Below are 19,630 nucleotides of genomic sequence, written 5' to 3' on the forward strand. Positions count from 1 at the left end.
AGGGACCACTACCATAAGGGCAATAGCTGTTAAATGACTCTGACTGCTTAATATCCTTTGCCACCAGGGAATGCAAATCACATCTACAATGACATACCACTTCATACCCATCAGGATGGTCAAAGTAAAAAAGATAGTAGGGGTAGGGAGATGGGCAAATGGCATGTGGGCAAGGCACTTGTTTGCAAGCCTGACAACAGCCTAGGTTCGATTCCCCAGTACCCACGTAAAAGCCAGATGCATAAAGTGGTACATGCATCTGGAGTGCATCTGCAGCAGGAAGAGGCCCTGCTGTGCCCATTTTTTTCTCTCTCCTTGTAAATAAAAGAGAAGGTAACAACCAGTGGTGATAAAGATGTGGAGAAATAGGAACCCTTTACACACAGCTGATGGGAATATCAAATGGTGTAGTCACATTGTCAATATAGTGACAGAACCACTATGTGAGCACAGGTCTGTCTATACCCAAGAGCAATGGAGATTTGCATCCCCAAGAAGCTTCACTTGTGACTGTTATCTACGAAAGTCAGAGGTGGAAACAACTCAAATGGATGGATAAATGAAAAGGGACGAACTACTGATACATGCTACAATATGGATGAACTTTATCAAAGGAACAAATCAAAAAAGACTATATATTAAGATTCTATTAGTAAATGTCCAGAGTAGGCAAATCTAGAGAGACATGAAGTAGACTGGGGTCCTTGCCTAGGGCAGGAGGAGATGGAGGTATGGTATGATGGGTAAGGGATTCTTTTTATTTTTAACTTTTTAAAAAAGGTTTTCGGGCTGAAGAGATGGCTTAGTGGTTAAGCGCTTGCCTGTGAAGCCTAAGGACCCAAGTTTGAGGTTTGATTCCCCAGGATTCACGTTAGCCAGATGCACAAGGGGGCACACACACCTGGAGTTTTTTGCAGTGGCTGGAGGCCTGGCGCACCCTTTCTCTCTCTCTCTGCCTCTTTCTCTGTCTGTCACTTACAAATAAATAAATAAAAATGAAAACAAAAATTAAAAAAGAAAAGTTTTTCAACTTTTTGTTGACTACCACCTTCCCTTTCCCCACACCCAAATCACTCCTTCACTGAACCCTTCATCTTTCCAACTAGTCTCTCTTGTATCTTGATATAAGGATTCTTTTCAGGTTACTGAAAATGTTATACAGTTAGTTGTGATGATTACACAACTCTACAAAAGCCATTGAATTGTACATGTTGTGCTGGCTGTGTATAGTATGTGAAGTTCTCAATAAGAAGGTTAGAAATGACTCTGGGAAAGAGCTGGGACCTTGTCCTCTGTACAGGTCTTTCTCTATGTGGCCAATACCTTCACTGGTACTTAACTTGCTACTGCATGACTCAGGGTGGAACAGGATCCATTTGGAATCATATATTTCTACCTAGGAAATAATATTAGAATTCTAATCTTTTTCTTTTGGCACTTAATTAAGTTTCCTTAATAAAGACATTATGGATCTGTAAAGTTGCCAGTGGGACTCTTCCAACTCCAGTCCTGGCCAGGTGTTGGCCACAGCTCACAGCATCAAGGAAGGAAGAGGGAACCAGTAGTGCTAAGGTGCTTGGGGAGCTGAGAGGAGGAGGTGGCACTCTGGAAAACAAAACAAAACAAAAACTCCAGGCTCCTAAAACTATATGACTTATAGCATGGAATTTAGAGTCATGGAATCCTTTTCTTTAGCCCCAATTTTCTCATCTATATGAGACTACACTATTATCTACACTCTCCCCCATTCCCCCAGAGGTAGAGTCTCATTCACTATGTAGTCTCAGGGTGGCCTTGAACTCATAGGCATCCTCCTACCTCTGCCTCCCAAATGCTGGGATTAAAGGCGTGAGCCATCACACCTGGCTTACAATTTTTAATGTTTTCCTAAACTAAAAAATAAAATCACCCTTTTGTAAGAGTGCTTATTATGAGAGGTCCTGATTTACCCAAGTTGGACTCCCTAGCACCCACAAAAAGAGCTAGATATGGCCATACAAAGCTGCAACCTCAGTCCTATGTGAAGTGCAGACTGGAGAATCACTGGGCCTGCTAGTCAGGCAGTTTGATCAAAAAAACGGAAGCTTTGGGTTCAGTGAAAGTCCATCTCAAGGAAGCACATGAATGAGCAATAGAAAAGGACATCCAATGTTCTCCTCTGGCTTCTGCATGTATGCCCACAGGGCTTGCATATCTGCACACACATGTGCACACCAACCCACCCACTAAATACACCTAACAGTCACCTTTCTGAAATGATTTTTAGCATATAGAAAAACTGTCCCTGTCCCTGAGCTGCCCCTAATGGTACCATCATTCCTTCCCACAGCTCAAGTATAAAAGTAGAAGAGGAAAGCTGGGCGTGGTGGCTCACGCCTTTAATCCCAGCACTTGGGAGGCAGAGGTAGGAGGATCGCTGTGAGTTCGAGGTCACCCTGAGACTCCACAGTTACTTCCAGGTCAGCCTGGACCAGAGTGAGATCCTATCTTGATCCCCCCCCCCTGAAAAAAAAGTAGAAGAATATTAGTATATCACTAACTCCTTTATACACCTAACCTAACCTGAATGTCCCCATTTTTTCCACTTCTGTCCTTTTGATTCTAGGACTCCACATAACATTTAGTTACCATGTCTCCTGAGTCTGATTTGTGGCAGCTCCTCAAAGTTTCTACGTCTTTCACAAGTGTGATACTTTGGGAGTTCTGGTCAGTTACTTTGCAGAAGGTCCCTTCATGTGGGTCATGTTTCGTCTTTTTTTATTTTTTACTTTTTTCGGGGTAGGGTTTCACTCTAGCCCAGGTTGATATGCAGTCTTAGGGTGGCCTCACGGTGATCCTCCTACCTCTGCTCCCAAGTGCTGGGATTAAAGGCGTAAGCCACCTCGCCTGGCTGTTTTTTCTTGAGTAGACCAAAGCTTGGCACAATGCATTCTATGGGACCACAGGGCTCTATCTGGCGCAGTTCTGGTGAGGCTGGCCTTATAACAGGATGGAAGGAACATCTGCTGGGGTCCTTCAGAAAGTCTTTTTTTGTAATTAGTGTGCCCTGGGGAATCAAACTGGGGTCCTTAGGCTTCGCAGACACACACCTTAACAACTAAGGCATTTCCCCAGTTCTTGACACAAGGTCTCACTGAATAGCTCAGGCCAGTTTGAACTCCCGATCCTCTTGCCCTAGCCTCGAGTGCTGGATGGGATCACAGGTGGGAGCTACCATGCCTAGTAAATAAAATTTCTCTCTTTTCTCCTCTCTGTCTCTTTTCTTTTGTGGAATCAAAATCCTTGTCATGCTAAGCAAGTGCTCTATCACTAAACCACATGTCCAGCTCTTCCTTCTACTATTAGCTGGAATTTTTCTGTAAGGGAGTACGGTCCCTTTCTGTCATTCACTGAATCATCTCACTGTGGATCCATGAACATTTATTATATCAGGGTTTTATTTTTTTGAGACAGGGTCTCATGTCACCCACACTGGCCTTGAACTCTCACACATCCTAAGTGATAATCATACCCATACACTAATGAGCCACTTGGCCTTGAACTCTGTATGTAGATGAGGATAACCTTGAATTCTTGCCTTTACCTCCCAAATATTGTGATTACAGGAATGCATCACCAATATGCGTCTACGCTGTTAAAAATGACAACTACCAGCTGGGTGTGGGGGCACACACCTAGCACTCGGGAGGCAGAGGCAGGAGGATCGCAGTGAGTTCAAGGCCACCCTGAATTCAGGTCAGCCTGGGCTAGAGTGAGACCCCCACCTCGAAAAACCAAAAGGACAACTACTGTATATTGCTGTTCAAGTAATCTAAGCCTTGGCTTCTTAAAAGGTTTAAATTATGCGAATAGTTACAAAAATTTCAAACTATTCCGTGAGTAGGTCATGATGCTGAAGGGCTACATCGCTAGCTGTCTCTTCTACTCCCAGAGGCACGCTGCAAGATGGAGCAGAGGTGGGAGGGCAGGGCACTGCAGTGGTGGGCTAGGTCTGTCTGAGGTGCTGGCCCTCCCTGGCCATAGTGTTCATCTGCTGGACCAGGGCCTGGGGGAAGGTGAGGAGGAAATGTAATGAATTACGGGCTGCACAGACTGACACAGCAATCAGGGGTCCATATCTCTGGAGGTCACCCTCTCACTCATCTTACAGAGACACGTTTGTACATGAAATAACAGGTGTTCAGAGTATCCCTCAAAGTTGCTCAGACTGCCTCTGCCTTTTTGTTTTTCAAGAACGAAATCAGAGAGAGAGAAGATAGACAGCATGGGTGTGCTAGGGCCTCCAGACATTTCAAATGAACTCCAGATGAGTGCATCACCGTGTGCACCTGGCTTTACATGTGCACTGGAGAGTAGAACTTGGGTCATTAGGCTTTGCAGGCAGTTCCTTAGCCACTAACCCGGCCTTTTTTTTTTTTTTTGTTTTTCGAGGTGGGTTCTTACTCTAGCTCAGGCTGACCTGGAATTCATTCTGTAGTCTCAGGGTGGCCTTGAACTCACGGTGATCCTCCTACCTCTGCCTCCCAACTGCTGTGATTAAAAGCATATGCCAACACGCCCAGTTCTCCCTGCCTTTTTATACAACCATCTCTCCTGTGTTTCCTTTGTTACAGGGTCCCCTGTAGGGTACAGCTGCTGGGGGCAAGAAGCAGACACTTTCTATGTTAACACATACTGCTGGGCTGCCCTTTAGGGAGGGTCAGCCAACGTTTCTGCACTTCCAGCATAGAAGAGAACTCATCTCTCTGAAGCCACCCAGGAATATTATTAAACTTGTAATGATTGCCAACTTGATGAGTGAAAAGGAAGCCTTGCTTACTTGGTGAGCCTCTGATTCCCAGTTACATGGAACATCTTTTACTGCCCTTCTGTATTAGCTCCCTCCTTAGAAAGCTGCAGAATGACAATGCATTTATGAGCAGAGGCTCCTGAGCCCCTTGGTCTAGTACCTGTCTCTGTGACCCTGGGTAAGTTTCCTGACTTTGCCTCTCTTTCTTCACTTACACGATGAGGATGAGGATGGCACCTACACCACAGGCATGTCAACACCATAAATAAGCTAACATCTGCCAGCTGTTTAAAATTATTCCTCATATATCCTAAAAAGCTATGTAAGTATTTGTTATATAAAGGAATAGATAGATGGCTGTTATCAGGGACTTTCACATTTTCTCCCACTGGGTCTTCTCTTCTTCAGGAGGAAGAGAGAAACAAAAGTCAGATAGACAGAATGGGCATGGCAGGGCTTATAGCCACTGCAAGTGAACTCCAGATGCATGTGCCACCTTGTGCATCTGGCTTACGTGGTCCTGGGGAATTGAACCTCGGTCCTTTGGCCTTGCAGGCAGGCACCTTAACTGCTAAGCCATCTCTCCAGCCCCTGCCCAGCTTTTTATGTAGGGTGCTGAGAAAGTGAACTTGGCAGTCCCTGGCCCAAGGAGGCCCTCACGCATAAGCAGCAAGTGCTCTTAACTACAGGGCCATCTCCCAAGCTCCTCTTTATAATTTTTGCTTGTGAGCCTGGTTAAGAAATTCTTCCAAGTAGTCTTGTCAAGAAATTTTGAACTTGAGCCTGACTGAGATACACTAATGATTTACAGGGAATACAGAAGACAGATGATAGTGACAAAGATGCAGGTGAAACTATGGCAAGTGACCCAGTTTCTTAAAATGTGAATTTCAAGGAAGGAAAGAGGGGAGAAGGTAATGCAAGGAACATATTAGTCTATTGTAATGTATGTTGTTTGCTTTTCCCCGAAAGTATTAAAAAAAAAAACAAAAACAAAAAACAAACCAAAAACCTAACTCAAGCCAATGGATGGAGCAGGCATGGATATGAACCTTGAATGAATGTTTGATCATATTATAAATTTAATGTTTTTTCTTTCCTGAGAAGTGATGATGGTATTGTGACAATTTTTATAAAAGGAGCCTTTAAAAAATCTTTAAGAAACATACATTTATAGATGAAATGGTATGGAGTAAAATATGTTTCAAATTTACTCAGGCAGGCAGTGGATGGAAGAACAGAGGTGGGTCAGTGTTTAGCTGAGATGAGCTGTGGGTATATTATTCCATCTACTCCTTTTATTTACTATGCTTGGGTATTTTCTTAGGCTCCTCACAAACACTATTAATTCTCTCTTTCTCTCTCTCTTTTGAGGCAAACACAACAGACTGCCTTTTTTTTATGAGATAGAAAGAGACAAAGAGGGAGAATCAGTGTGCCAGAGCCTCCAGCCACTGCAATTGAATTCCAGACATGTGCACCCCCTTGTGCGCTTGCGTCACTGTGCGTCTGACTTATGTGGGACCTGGAGAGTTGAAATGAGTCCTTAGACTTCACAGGCAAGCACCTTAACCATTAAACCATCTCTCCAGCCCAAACACCAATAATTCTCTTAATCAGTTTATGTAGTAGGTTGTATTATTATCTCTATGTTACAAATAGAGACACGGAGGCATAGAAGGCTAAGTAACTGGACCAAAATTACATGGTAAGAGGTAAGATATACTGATAGATCCTCAGATTCTACACTCAAACCACACTAGTCAGCTCTCTTATTGGGTTTTAACAACAAAGGAGGATGAGGCTATGAACCAGGAATGCAGGTGGCTTTTAGAAATGGGAAAGGAGGGGCTGGAGAGATGGCATAGCGGTTAAGCGCTTGCCTGTGAAGCCTAAGGACTCCGGTTCGAGGCTCGGTTCCCCAGGTCCCACGTTAGCCAGATGCACAAGGGGGCGCACGCGTCTGGAGTTCGTTTGCAGAGGCTGGAAGCCCTGGCGCGCCCATTCTCTCTCTCTCCCTCTATCTGTCTTTCTCTCTGTGTCTGTCACTTTCAAATAAATAAATAAAAATTAAAAAAAGAAATGGGAAAGGAGGACTGGACAGATGGCTTAGCAGTTAAGGCACTTGCCTGCAAAGCCTAAGGATGCATGTTCAAATCTTCAGGTTCCACATAGCCAGATGCACAGTGATGCAAGTGTGCAATGTCACACATGCCTACAAGGGGATGCAAGCACCTGGCATTCATTCACAGTGGCTGAAAGACCCCGGCACACCCATTTTTCTCTCTCTTTCTGCAACTTTCTCTCTCTCTCTTTCTGCTCTCTCAAAAATAAGATAAAACAATTCTTAAAGAAATGGGAAAGGAAAAAAGAAAAATGAAAAAAAGGAAATGGGAAAGGAGATGACTGTGTGGGTCAAGTGCTTGCCATGCAAACATGAGGACCTGAGTTTGAATTCATATAAAAGCTGGGTGTAGTGGTACATGACTATAATCTCAGGTTGACAAGAGACAGGAGGATTCCTGGGACTTGTTAGCTAGTTGTTCAACAGCTGAGCTCTAGATTCAGTGTGAGACCCTGTCTTTTGAAAAAAGTAAGGGGGAGTGACCAAGGAAGACACCAATGTTGATGATGGGTCTCCACACCACATGCGTGTGCACACACATGGGCCCACACACAAACATACATACATGCATATGTATGTAAACACATACACAAGTTAAAAAAAAAAAAAGGAAAATGGGCCCTTTCAGAGGATCCAGGAATACAGTCTTCTGGTTCATATTAAGAATACTGATCTCCAGGACTGTAAGAGACCAAGAAAGATCTTGCTCATTTGTTAGTAGCAGCAGTAGGAAATGAACATGCTTTCTGATTTTTCCAACTACACAAGAGGGTCAGGTGCAGGGGTGCATGCCTGTGGTTCAGCTAAGCAGGTGACGGAGACAGGCGGATCTTGAGTGACATACCCAGAACCTGTCCCAAACCAAACCACAACAAACACCACTGCCATACCACAACCCAAAAAACAAACAACAAAACAAAGGAAACAAAGAAAGGAAAATCTCTCTTCCTTTCACCTTTGTCAACTCTCACTCCTTTCTTCTGCCCCCTTCCCCACCCAGTTCTCTGGCCCCGCTTTTTACAGGTAACTCCTCAAAAGGATCTTATTGTGCCCACTTTCTCTCCTCTCACCACAGTCTTATCCCATTGTGCTACTGAAGCCGATGCCTCTGGTTTGCGGTGTGTCCTACATCCTTAGTCTTTCTCATCCATGAGAGCTGGTCACTCCCCTCGGCTAGTAGAAAGTTAGGAAGAGTAAAGTCTTAAACATCAAGGGCTCTTGACATATGCTGTCAAATATATTTGCTAGGCTACTTAACTTGTTCACTGCCTGCTTCTGCCAGGAGAAACATCAACTCTGAGAGGGCAGGGATGCCTGTCTGGTGTGCCTCCACCTACCTTTCCAGACCCATTTTCACTCTCTGCCCCATAAAACTCCATGTGGTTCCATGTCCCAGGACTCAGGTCTCCTCTACCTGGTTTCTCTTACGAGGAAGCTCCTATTATCCTTGGAGGCCTACTTCAGGCTGGTGGGATTTGAAACTGCCAACAAGCATGCTGGAAGGCATTTCTCAGAATGTATCCAAAGCTTTAAAAGTTTAAGGATTTATCCTTAGAAAATAATTACAGGTGTTTATAAGAACTTTTCCATGTTCAAGTTCTTTTTAGCAGGCATTATAAGATTAAAATTAAACACAATTAAATGATGTATAATAGGAGTTTGATTAAGTGGATTATAGAATTATCTGTCTGATAGAATGATACAAGGTAGGTACTCTAATAGGGAAGCAAACCTTAACAGACAAATTATAATTGCATTTCCAAAGAAAAATATGGTATCTAAATTTTTTGTCCCAGAAAAGAAATTAATCTATCTATCTATCTATGTTTTTTTGAGGTAAGGTCTCACTCTAGGTCAGGCTGACCTGGAATTCACTATGTAGTCTCAGGGTAGCTTTGAACTCATGGGGATCCTCTTACCTCTGCCTCCTGAGTTCTGGGATTAAAGGCGTGTAGTACCATGCCCAGCCCTCCAGAAAATAATTTTTATTATGCCCAATTATACAATGTTGGCTAAAAGGGAAATAGTCAATATATATTGATTTTTTAAAAAATGTAGTAGAAATGGCTACCCATACAATGGAATATTACTCATTCATGAAAGGAGTGAACCTTAAAAACAGTATATTAAGTGAGGGGAGCCAAGTACAAAAAGATACACATCGCAATGTCAAGAACAGGAAGATGCACAGGGCTAGAAAGCAGCTTGGGGGCTGCCAGAGCTGGAGGAGGGGACTTAGGAGTGCTCACGGGTATGACGTTTCTTCTTTAGGGTGATGGAAATGTTTGACACTTGGTAGTGCTGATGGTTGTGCTACCTTGTGAAGAGACTAAAACTACCAAGTTGCACACTTTAAAGTAAGGTCAAATGCAAAATAAACTAATGCAGACTAATGCTGACTAACCTGGAAATATGTTTATTCCCAGTGAAAAAAATTATGCTATAAATCATTCTATTCCTACAATCCCATTTATTGTAGAAAGGGACCACAGTAGTATGTACATGTATTTAAAAAACAAACACCAAGGGGCTAGAGAGATGGCTTAGTGGTTAAGCGCTTGCTTCTGAAGCCTAAGGACCCCAGTTTGAGGCTCGATTCCCCAGGACTCACATTAGCCAGATGCAGAAGGGGCGCACACATCTGGAGTTCGTTTGCAGTGGCTGGAGACCCTGGCGCTCCCATTCTCTGTCTCTCTCTGTCGTTCTCAAATAAATAAATAAAAATGAACAAAAACTAAAAAAAAAAAAAAAAACCCACAATCACTAAACCATGTAAAACCTGAAAATAAGTCACCTCAAGTTGGCAGTGGTGACTCCTGGGTGGTATTACAGTGGGCTCTTTCTTTAGTGTTGTTTTAAACGTCTCTACAGAGAATTTGTCTTTCTTTTATAATCACAATATTAAAATTTGGGTGGGAGTGGGCAGAAGCTAAGCAGTAGAAAGAAATCTGGTTCCAATAACCTCTAGGAAGCTGGACCTGGTCCTCCTCAGAGGCCTGACGCTTACTCATTTGGCCTTGTGCAGACTTTGCACCTGTGCCCAGGGTCAGTACCCTCCTCTGTGGCTGTTGCTGAGCTCACTTCAGGCAGGCATGGTTCTGACTTACCTGCACTCACAGAGCCCATAGGCAGTGCTGACAAACTGGGCTAGTCAGCTGTACAATCACACAACTGTGTTACAAGTACACCATAGGGGTCATAAGCTCTCATGGAAATCCAGCTCACAGCCTTGTTCTGTGCTCACCAAATGAACTTCCATCCTGACCTTCCCTCATTTAGGGCTCATTACCACCAGAGTGACACCAATGATAAGACCCTGGCTGAGGCCTTACTACAGGAGTAACTATAGATAGCCCTGGCTTGTGATGGTTTGATTTAGCATTTTTTGGATTTTCTGATGATGCGAAGGTGTACCCACACCACCATTCCATTTTTTTCACTTTCAGTACAGAGCTCAATAATGACATGAGATGCTGAACACTTCATCCATGAAATGGGCTTTGTGAAAAGTGACTGGTCAATTACAGTCTACTGTAAGTGTTCTAAGTATGAGTAAAGTAGGCTAAGTGTATTAAGTGGATTTTTGACTTACAAAATTTATATGTGAACTATGTGTGGTGCATGTGCACTGAATGCACATATATGTGCTGATGTGGTATCATGTGCACAGGCCTGCAGGACACCAGGAGAATAGTGGGTGTACCCCTCCATCACTCGTCTGTTTCTCCTTGACATGGACAGACTCTCTTGCTGATTCCTGGGCTTACTAATTTTTGCAAGCCTCAGTAGTGCTTCCCACAGGACAGGGGTTACAGATGTGTGTGACTATGCCCAGCTGTTTATGTGGGTGCTGGAGACTCTAACTTGAGAGGTTTCAGGTACCTCTCAGGCTTTCATACTTGCACAGAGGTGGTATTAACCACTCAGCCATATCTCCAGCCCCAACATATTTTTAAAATTAAAAAAAAATTTTTTGTGTATTTTTATTTATTTATTTGAGGGCAACAGACAAAGAAAGAGGAGAGAGAGAGAGAGAGAGAGAGAGAGAGAGAGAGAGAGAGGGAGGGAGGGAGGGAGGGAGAGAATGGGCGTGCCAGGGCTTCGAGCCACTACAAACAAACTACTTGTGCATCTGTCTAATGGGTTCTGGGGAATCGAGCCGTGAACCAGGGTCCTTAGGCTTCATAGGCAAGCATTTAACCACTAAGCCATCTCTCCAGCCCCCAACTTACATTTTAAATCTATTTTTATTTTGTAGAGACAGTGAGTGAGAGAGAGAGAGAAAGAGAGAAAGAATGGGCATGCCAGGGTCTCAGCCACTTCAATCAAACTCCTGACACTTGTGCCACCTACTGTGCACCCATAACCTTGTACTTTGTGTTACCTTTGTGCCTCTGGCTTACGTGGGATCTGGAGAAAGATCGAACATAGGCCTTTAGGCTTCACAGGCAAGCGCCTTAACCACTAAGCCATCTCTCCAGCCCACCACTTACATTTTAACCAATGCATTTAGTTGGTCATAAGCCCATTGTAAACTGAAGAGCACCCATATCTGAACAGCTTAGTCTATAGCACCTGTTAAGGGGAGTGCTTGCCACATGCATACAAACAAAAATCTCACCTGAGGCCTTTATAACCCCACTAAGGAGGGCCCCAGGGTAATGGGAGTAAGGGTGAGGGATAAAAGAGTATAACCTGTTATACATTAAATTAAATTAAGTTTAAAAAATTCATTTGAAATTCAGAGCCCACCTCTACAGGCTAGGCATTGAGTTTTTACTGTCTTAACAAATAAGCAGCAGCGCCAGAGGTGGTGGTTAGGGAGGCTGAGAGGCGAAGGCAAGAGGATTGCGAATTCAAGGTCAGTCTAGGCTACACATGGAGACTAAAGAAAGGCTGAGGGCAACACATGTGAAGTGAGCAGAGCCGGGCTGTCCAGGAAGGATGTGCATATCCCAGGGTCCTTACCACAGGGAACGTCATGAAGGTGGAGGTGGTGGGGAGTGGTGCCGGCTGGACATGTAAGAGGGGCAAGGACCCAGAATCAGGGAAAGGATTCTGTGCTGTGCATCCCCTGCATGGTAGGGCCAATGAGGAGCTGCGGCAGGGGCCCAGGGGCTGGGAGCAGAGGGTTCAGAAGGAGAGGTGGCCCTGACTGGAGGCCCTGTGGCTAGGGGGAGAGGAGCAGATCTAGAGGTTGGGGTGTGTACACGTACATAGTCGAGTACACCTGCCTGGAGCTGTGCCACGAGGAGCCTGTTACTGTGGCTCCATCATCACAGGCTGAGCCCACAAGAAACAATAAATGAGAAAGAAATGAGGACAAACTTGTCCACTGACTGGCTGGATCATGTCTTGTGGGACTCCCTCCTAGACATCACAGTAAAAGGTTGATTAGTGATGAGCTGAGCAGGGCTAGAGTGGACATAAAGCTATTCAATTAGTTGTTCCCATTTCTGGGAACCACTATAAAGTGTGTTTTTCATCTCTTGAAATGCTGTTTTATGAGGCAGTAAAGCCCAGACAAGTTGCTTGAACGTATCCTGGCTTAGGGTAATACTTTCCTGAGCAGGCAGCTGCTTGAAAGAATGTTTAGAAAAACTATATAAAAAGGTAGGAAGCTGCATTGGCCGGGAATCGAACCCGGGCCTCCCGCGTGGCAGGCGAGAATTCTACCACTGAACCACCAATGCTCCAGCTCAGAGAGAAGGTTTCAGCTGCTGCTATGACCTACAGACTGCAGCAGCACCTCTCCGAAGAACACACTGCTGCCACATAAGCAGAAAGGGCAGGGCAGGCAACTCCACTTTGGGGTAAGAGGTTTCATTTTATTCTTTTTAAATTGAGATAAAATAAACGTAAGAAAAATTTTGCTTACCACAATTTTGCCATTTTAAAGTCTACAACTGAGTGGTTCTTAGTATAATCACAAGGGCATGTAACCATCATCACTATTTAGTTTCAGAACATTTACATTCCCCTCAAAAGAAACCAGGCTCTGTTACCAGTCGTTCCCAGAGCCCCTCTCCCCCTCAGGCCAGGGAGCCCTAAGTCTACCTTCTCATTAAGAGGCACTATAACTTTTATGTCAAGCCCAAAAACAAAACACAAGAAAACAAATAAAGCGAAAATATGGAAAATAAAATTATCAAACAAAAAAGCAAGATATTTAATTGCTTAAGACAAATTTTAATTATGTGTATGTTAAAATCTTAAATTTGATGCTATTTTTTTTTAATGCACACAGTCTTGCTGCTTTGGAACTTTTTCTACTTTGTAAAGTTTCTAAAATGAGAATCATAAAACAAACATAAACCAAAAAGTACACATTGGTGAAAATTCAAACAGTTTATTCATTCCTTAGACTCTCCTGGTTTCTCCTATATAAGGCCTGTGCTAACTTACCTTTCTTTTTTTCAGGACCTGCCAAAAAAAAAAAAAACAAAACTTTCAGCTCCTGCATTGGCCGGGAATCGAACCCGGGCCTCCCGCGTGGCAGGCGAGAATTCTACCACTGAACCACCAATGCTTCAGCTGTGCAGTGCTTTGCCTCCAGCTGTTTTATGGCTCTGGTTCACAGTGGTGATGACACAGCTGTAATTTGACACACACACATACTAGACAGGCCCAGCAAGGAAAGTTGCTTAAGTCTACTAGCCAAACCCACAGAAAGAGACCCATGGGGCCTGCCTGTCTGACACTGTCTCAGATGTTCCAAAGAGAAGGCCATTAATGACAATGGGAAAAAATGCTGAAGTAATCCTTCTGGTTCCGGAGACAGGTTCCAAACTTCACTTTCTTAACTTTAAAGACTTATGCAGGGTAGGCACCAATTCATTCTCTCATTGACTGCAATGGAGGACATCACCCAAAACAAACCAGTGACTACTAACTCAGGACACAAGTCTGACAGATGAAACCAGAGGGGCTCCAGATAACACTTAGTAAAACTCCACCCCAATCAGTATAAAATTGGGTTCTCTTTATGTTATGAACAAGAAAGCAATGTTAAGAAAAGTCTGAAAAGAGAGCAGATCAACTTATTTGTTAAAAGCACTGACTTGGGCAGAATTCCCAAGTACTGAATGAACTAGCATTTCCTTAAAATCCTTCAGTATTGCTGGGCGTGGTGGTGCATGTCTTTAATCTCAACACTTGGGAGGCAGAGGTAGGAGGATCACCGTGAGTTCGAGGCCACCCTGAGACTACATAGTGAATTCCAGGTCAGCCTGGACCAGAGTGAGATCCTACCTTGAAAAACCAAAAAAAAAAAAAAAAAAAAAATCCTTGAGTAGACACTCCAAATGGCTGAGACTCAAGGGAACTGTGTAGCTCAGTGCTCCTGCCACACTCCAAGCAATGATTTACTATGGCTGAACCAATGAAAAGATCAAGGGCAACCTATAAGGTCTCTGACTGAGGCAGCAAGGTGACGAGTAAGGCCACCCCAGGCTATCGAGGTTCTAATCCCAACCTCATCATTTACCAGCTGCCAGAGCCTGTAGAATAGAGAGACAGTACCAGTTCCTGCATCACCATGCTGGTACCACATGAGTTAACATATGCAAGTAAGGCTGTAAGTAAAATCCTACGACTTTTAGTTCTCTAGGGCCCTTCATAGAGAGTGTGTGTGTGGGGGGGGGGGAGGGAGGGAGGGAGAACAGCTTACTCACCCATGGCTGTCTCCTCCTGCTTTGGCAAGGAGTCCTCAGGGATGGGTTCTGTCTGTCTCTGAGCTACTGGCTTTGGCTCGTCTGACTCATCATCCTCAGGGGTGACCAGCTTCATCAGGCTTTGGTTGCACACATTGGCTACTTCCTTGATGCCTGTTGTCCACTGATGTAAGGAGCAGCCCCACACAGGAGTTCTCCTAAAACCCAACACCACCCATGACACTGATACTGTTGTGAGGTATTCTTTTCTTCTCACAAGCCCTCTTCCTGGTGGTCTTCTCAGTGGGATCTAACCCAAGGTAAAGTGGTGTGAGCTCAGAGGGGCGGAACCTTGGTACCTGGGAGAGCTGCTCTGGAGGATGAGGGACAGCCGGCATTACTTCTGCATCCCTGGCTTTCCTAGTTCATGTGCAGCTCCATTCCTGCTCCCTAGATGCTAGGGTCTATTTGGAAGTGCGAAGAATCCTAAGAGAGTAGGCCCCTACTCACTCAGGGTCCCTGTACCTCACAGCCTCTCTTGGAGCAGCTCTTGTTTCTTTTCTCCTGAGCGAAGGATACTTTTTTTGCGGTCATCATAGGCCAGACAGGGCAGAACAGCAGTCAGGATCCCAGAAGAATAGGGTAGCATCACCCGGCCAGCCAGCTGGATGAACTCACGCATCCAACACATGGCTGTCAGCTGGATCAGGTCATCTAAAAGGTGAATTAGTGGGTTCTAGAGAGGTCAGCACAAACACTGGACAGCTCTCTTTTACTCAGTGCCAGGTAGAAGGCCTCCCATCTACTGCACATGTAGGTTAGGACAGGGGCCTAGGGAACTGGGTCTTGGCTGCTTCTGACTGTGCCAATACAACTTCCCCGTGTACTCTGCCTTCTAAAGGTCTGTCTAGATAGCAGGACAGTGAAAGAATGACGATTCTGTGCTAGACTGTGAAAGGGGCATGATGTTCTACCTCTCCTGGATCCATGTCCATTTGTAATGTGACTGGCATCTCCTCTCATTTATAAGTGGACTTTATCTACTTCTCTTTGGATCTGGAATGGCCTTGCTTCTCTGGTCAATAGTAAGTGGTGGCAGTGACAGTGTGCCCGGTTTAAGCCTAGACCCACTGACACAGCTGACAGCCAGCCAAGGGCCAGATGTGAGTGAGGCCATCCCAGACTGCCCAGCGAGGGGAATAAAACCACCCAGCTGACCTATGGACTTATGACCGGAGTTGGGCAGGCGACTTAGTTGGTAAACTACTCATCATGCAAGCATGAGGACCTGAATTTGGATCCCCAGCAACCGTAAAAGCTGGGTAGGTGCTCATAATTCTAGCGCTGTGGAGGTACAGATAGGGGACTCTCTGGGGCTTGCTGGCTAGTTAGTGTAGCTGAACCTGTGAGGTCCAGGTTCAGTGAGAGACTCTCTGTCAAAAAGTAGATGGAGAGGAAGACATCTAGCCATACAAATATGAATATGCACACACACATACCCTCTATCCTCCCCCCTCCCTCATGACCAGGCTGGACAGATGGCTCCGTGGTTAGAAGTGCTTCTTGCACAAGCAGGATGGTCTGAGGGGGCATGAGACAACTGAGTTTGAATCCCCAGAACCCACATAAGTAGCTGGGTATGGCCATGCATGTCTGTAATTCCAGTCCTGTGGGAAGCACAGACTAGTGAATCTCTGGGGTTTGCAAAAATGGCAAGCTCTGAAGCAGTGAAGAGACCCCATCTCAAGGAAAACGAACAGATGAGCAATGGAAGGTAACACCCAGTGTTCTCCTCTGGCCTCTGTGCATGCATGGGACACTGACTCTGTACACCCATGTGCATACATCACACACATGTGCCATACACACCTGCCCCATATCATACTTAATACATACACACCCAACACAAAAAATAACAATAAAAAACTCATGACCAGTAAAAATCAATTAAGCAGCTGGTGTTTTAAGTAATTATATCTCACTGTGGTTTAATACTCAACAGAAGCTAAGGGACCCAGAGTTCTGACCTCTATGCATTTAAATGCTCAATGCTAAGGTCAAGCTTGGCAACAAGATGATTTCCAGTTCATCACTCCAGATCAGATAGGATTAAAGGGTCTCTATGTCAACACAGAACCTTGACCTCTCCCTCAACAAGTCCTACCACTGCACTGTTCCTGGGTCCAGTGTAACAACCACTGTCTCTCCTACCAGGGATCCCTTCTGCCCCTCACTGAAGCTTGAGTGTGAGAGACAGGGGCTCTGAAGAGGTGGAAGCAGCTGGCTTGCTTCAGACACTCACCTGTGGCCTGGCAGTGGATCACCAGGATGTTGGCCATCTCAGCAAATTTCACACTAGAGGGGTTCTTCTTAATTTCTTTCAAGAATTCTCCAAGAACCACCTCACACCTACCCATGAGAAGAGGAGGGGAGCATCAGCACACTGCCAGCTCTGCTCTGGCTTGCATCTCCACACTTGTAGGTGAATGCTATGCAGAGGGCAGGGAGGATGAGCACTCCACTGCTGCAGCGGGAAGGACACAGGCACAGTGTGCCCTGACCTCCAGGGCATGGAGTCTAGGTGCAATCTCAGGGGCCTGGAGTGGAGCATGGGATCCATGGGCACCCTCAGGGATCCCAGCAAGCAGCACCTGCCTGTCTCCCCAACTCACATTTTCCGAATCTCTTTGCCATTGTCGCCGAGGATCTGGAAGAGTCCATCCAAGATCTCCGGCAGGTAATCTAGCAGGTTAATATCTGGCACAGATACCAGAACCAGGATCTGACAGGGAGGGAAAGGAAACATCAGCAGGGAGAGTTGGCCCAGGCGGAGAAGCTCATCTCCTACTCTCCACTTGGCTGGACCCAGAAGTGAAGGGAGGACCCCGTGTGGACACATGCTATGGTGTCACAGCACTGCAGGTGTCCATGAGGATGACACTGACAACAATCATCTCATTTCTCTGCACGAGGTACAGGGAAATGGGAATCTGACTCTAAGGCAATTCAGATGCCCAGGGAGAATGGGACAGAAGGGTAAGGTCAGAAGAGGCTAGCAGAGGTGGGACTGCTTGAGGCAGTAGTATGAGCTTCAGAAAAACATGGGCATTTTTTGAGACAAGGAAAGAATCACATCCCTGGGGCAACTGAGATGGGCTGTGGAGGCAAAGCTGGGTAGTGTTTTTGATTATCAGGTTTCAACATCTATGAGGGGGATGACAAAGAGACTTCTCATAACCAAAGCAACTGCCAAAGGTGCGCTACAGAGCTCATGCAACTCCACCCCAGAAAGCTCTTGTACTAGGGGTTAAATCTTACCCAGGAGATGATGAACTGCCGGGCATATTGGTTATTGGAGTAAATCCTCTCCCGCAACAAGGGGATAAAGCCCACCAGATCAAACTTGTTGCTCTCAGTCACAATGTCCTGTGAATCAAAGGAACAGGAGCTGTGGAGAGCCAGAGGGCAGGTCTGCCCAACCCGCTGCAATGCTGGCCCTGGGCTGGCTCCTGGGCCAGGTAACCCTGAAGAGGAAAATGGCAGAGCCAGAGCCAGGCAGAAGTCAGGTGAACTGAAAGCAGGGAAGAAAGAGAAGCAACCAAATGGTAAGACTTTTCTCTCTGAAGTTCAGATGGAAAGCCCTGTGCCCTGTCATGGGGAAGGGTGGGGGGAAGGTGACTCTGCTCTGTCCACTTGTCACAAGGAGCAGTTAAACTTCACTGTACACACACTTAAAATCAGGAAGAGCACCTTTAATGACAGAATTTCTACTCTACACAAACAAATGAAAGTGGGCACAAAGTACAAATACCTTTAAAAGACGGTCTAGGAGCTCAGATCCACTTTTCACATTGGGGTCTGGGTCAGCAGCCAACTATGACACAAAGAAATGGGAGAGAAACAGAGGTGATGGTCAGTCACAGTCAAATGTAAGCTGAGAAACTTACTGCAAATCCACACCACGACCATGACATAGTCTGCAATGTCAAGGGTGCCTTTCCCTGTATGTGAGAGTGGTAGAGGGAAAGAGTAGGTAACTCAGAACTGGATGCAGTGGAACTCCCATTCTGTTCAGGGTGCTTCTGTGCCCTGCTGTAAGTGGATCAGGCAGCTGCTTGCATTGGCCAGTCACGGCCTTTCTCATCTTAAAATGAGGGAGAAGGTGGGGGCGGGGCAGCTGTGAGGCTGGTATTAGAAACACCCACGTATTCATACTCATGTTTTAGGGGCTGCAGAGTTCTAAAGCTACCTACACAACTGGGGAGAGTAACTCCACGAAGGTGAGAGGAGCGTAGCAGAGCATCGGGACTCTCAACCCCTGCAACGCAGCTTTCTTTACAGCACTTGTGAAGCAGTCATCGCCCCTCACAGGGGAATGACACCTTGTACTGTGCAGTCACCAGTATCACCTTCTGCCTGGAAAGTTAGTGCTTCTCAATCTCTCAACCTTTTCACTCCAATATGTGTAGCAGACTGATGCTTTTGTAAAGTAAAATAAAAATGAAGAGAGGGGCTGAAGAGATGGCTTAGTGGTTAAAGCCTTTGCCTGTAAAGCCAAAGGACCCTGGTTTGATTCCCCAGGACCCATGTAAGCCAGATGAACAAGGGGGTGCATGCACCTGGAGTTCGTTTGCAGTGGCTGGAAGCCCGGGCATGCCCATTCTCTCCCTCTCTCTTTTTATCTCTCTGCCTTTTTCTATTAAATAAATCAATAAGATATATTTTTAAAAAATGAATAGAGAAAAATAGATGGCACAAGACTTAAAAATTAGCTCAGTGGTTAAGGTGCTTGCCTGCAAAGTCAAAGGACGCAGGTTTCATTCCTCAGTATCTATGTAAAGCTGGATGCACAAGGTGGCGCATGTGTTTGGAGCTGGTTTGCAGTGGCTAGAGGCCCTGATGTGTCCATCCCCCCATATACATAAATAAATAATAAATAAATAAAATATTAAAAAGAGAGAGATTTTAACAGTATGTATCTATTGCAGCCATATGCTTATGGGCTTTGCTCACATCTGGTAAGAGTGTTCAAGTTAGGTGGATGGGCCATACTCAGCAGTTAGA

At 45.3% G+C, this 19,630-nt stretch overlaps 1 protein-coding gene and 2 non-coding genes across 3 annotated transcripts in view; all 3 read right to left on the minus strand.

Annotated features, from left to right (window-relative positions):
• The window catches only part of Vac14 (VAC14 component of PIKFYVE complex), a 131,300-nt gene that overhangs the window by 91,414 nt on the left and 20,256 nt on the right, over positions 1 to 19,630 (minus strand). Inside the window, exons 4-9 of the mRNA XM_004659566.2 lie at positions 18,378 to 18,440; positions 17,885 to 17,992; positions 17,239 to 17,348; positions 16,869 to 16,975; positions 15,146 to 15,280; positions 14,588 to 14,740 (exon numbers count right to left, since the gene is read on the minus strand). Coding sequence (XP_004659623.2) covers positions 14,588 to 14,740; positions 15,146 to 15,280; positions 16,869 to 16,975; positions 17,239 to 17,348; positions 17,885 to 17,992; positions 18,378 to 18,440 — 676 coding nt within the window. The remainder of the gene's footprint in view (positions 1 to 14,587; positions 14,741 to 15,145; positions 15,281 to 16,868; positions 16,976 to 17,238; positions 17,349 to 17,884; positions 17,993 to 18,377; positions 18,441 to 19,630) is intronic.
• Trnag-gcc lies at positions 12,537 to 12,607 on the minus strand. Its single transcript has one exon. It is a non-coding gene; the product is annotated as a tRNA-Gly (tRNA).
• Positions 13,373 to 13,443, minus strand: Trnag-gcc. Its single transcript has one exon. It is a non-coding gene; the product is annotated as a tRNA-Gly (tRNA).

This window comes from Jaculus jaculus, chromosome 1 (assembly GCF_020740685.1).
Source record: "Jaculus jaculus isolate mJacJac1 chromosome 1, mJacJac1.mat.Y.cur, whole genome shotgun sequence".
Lineage (NCBI taxonomy): Eukaryota > Metazoa > Chordata > Mammalia > Rodentia > Dipodidae > Jaculus > Jaculus jaculus.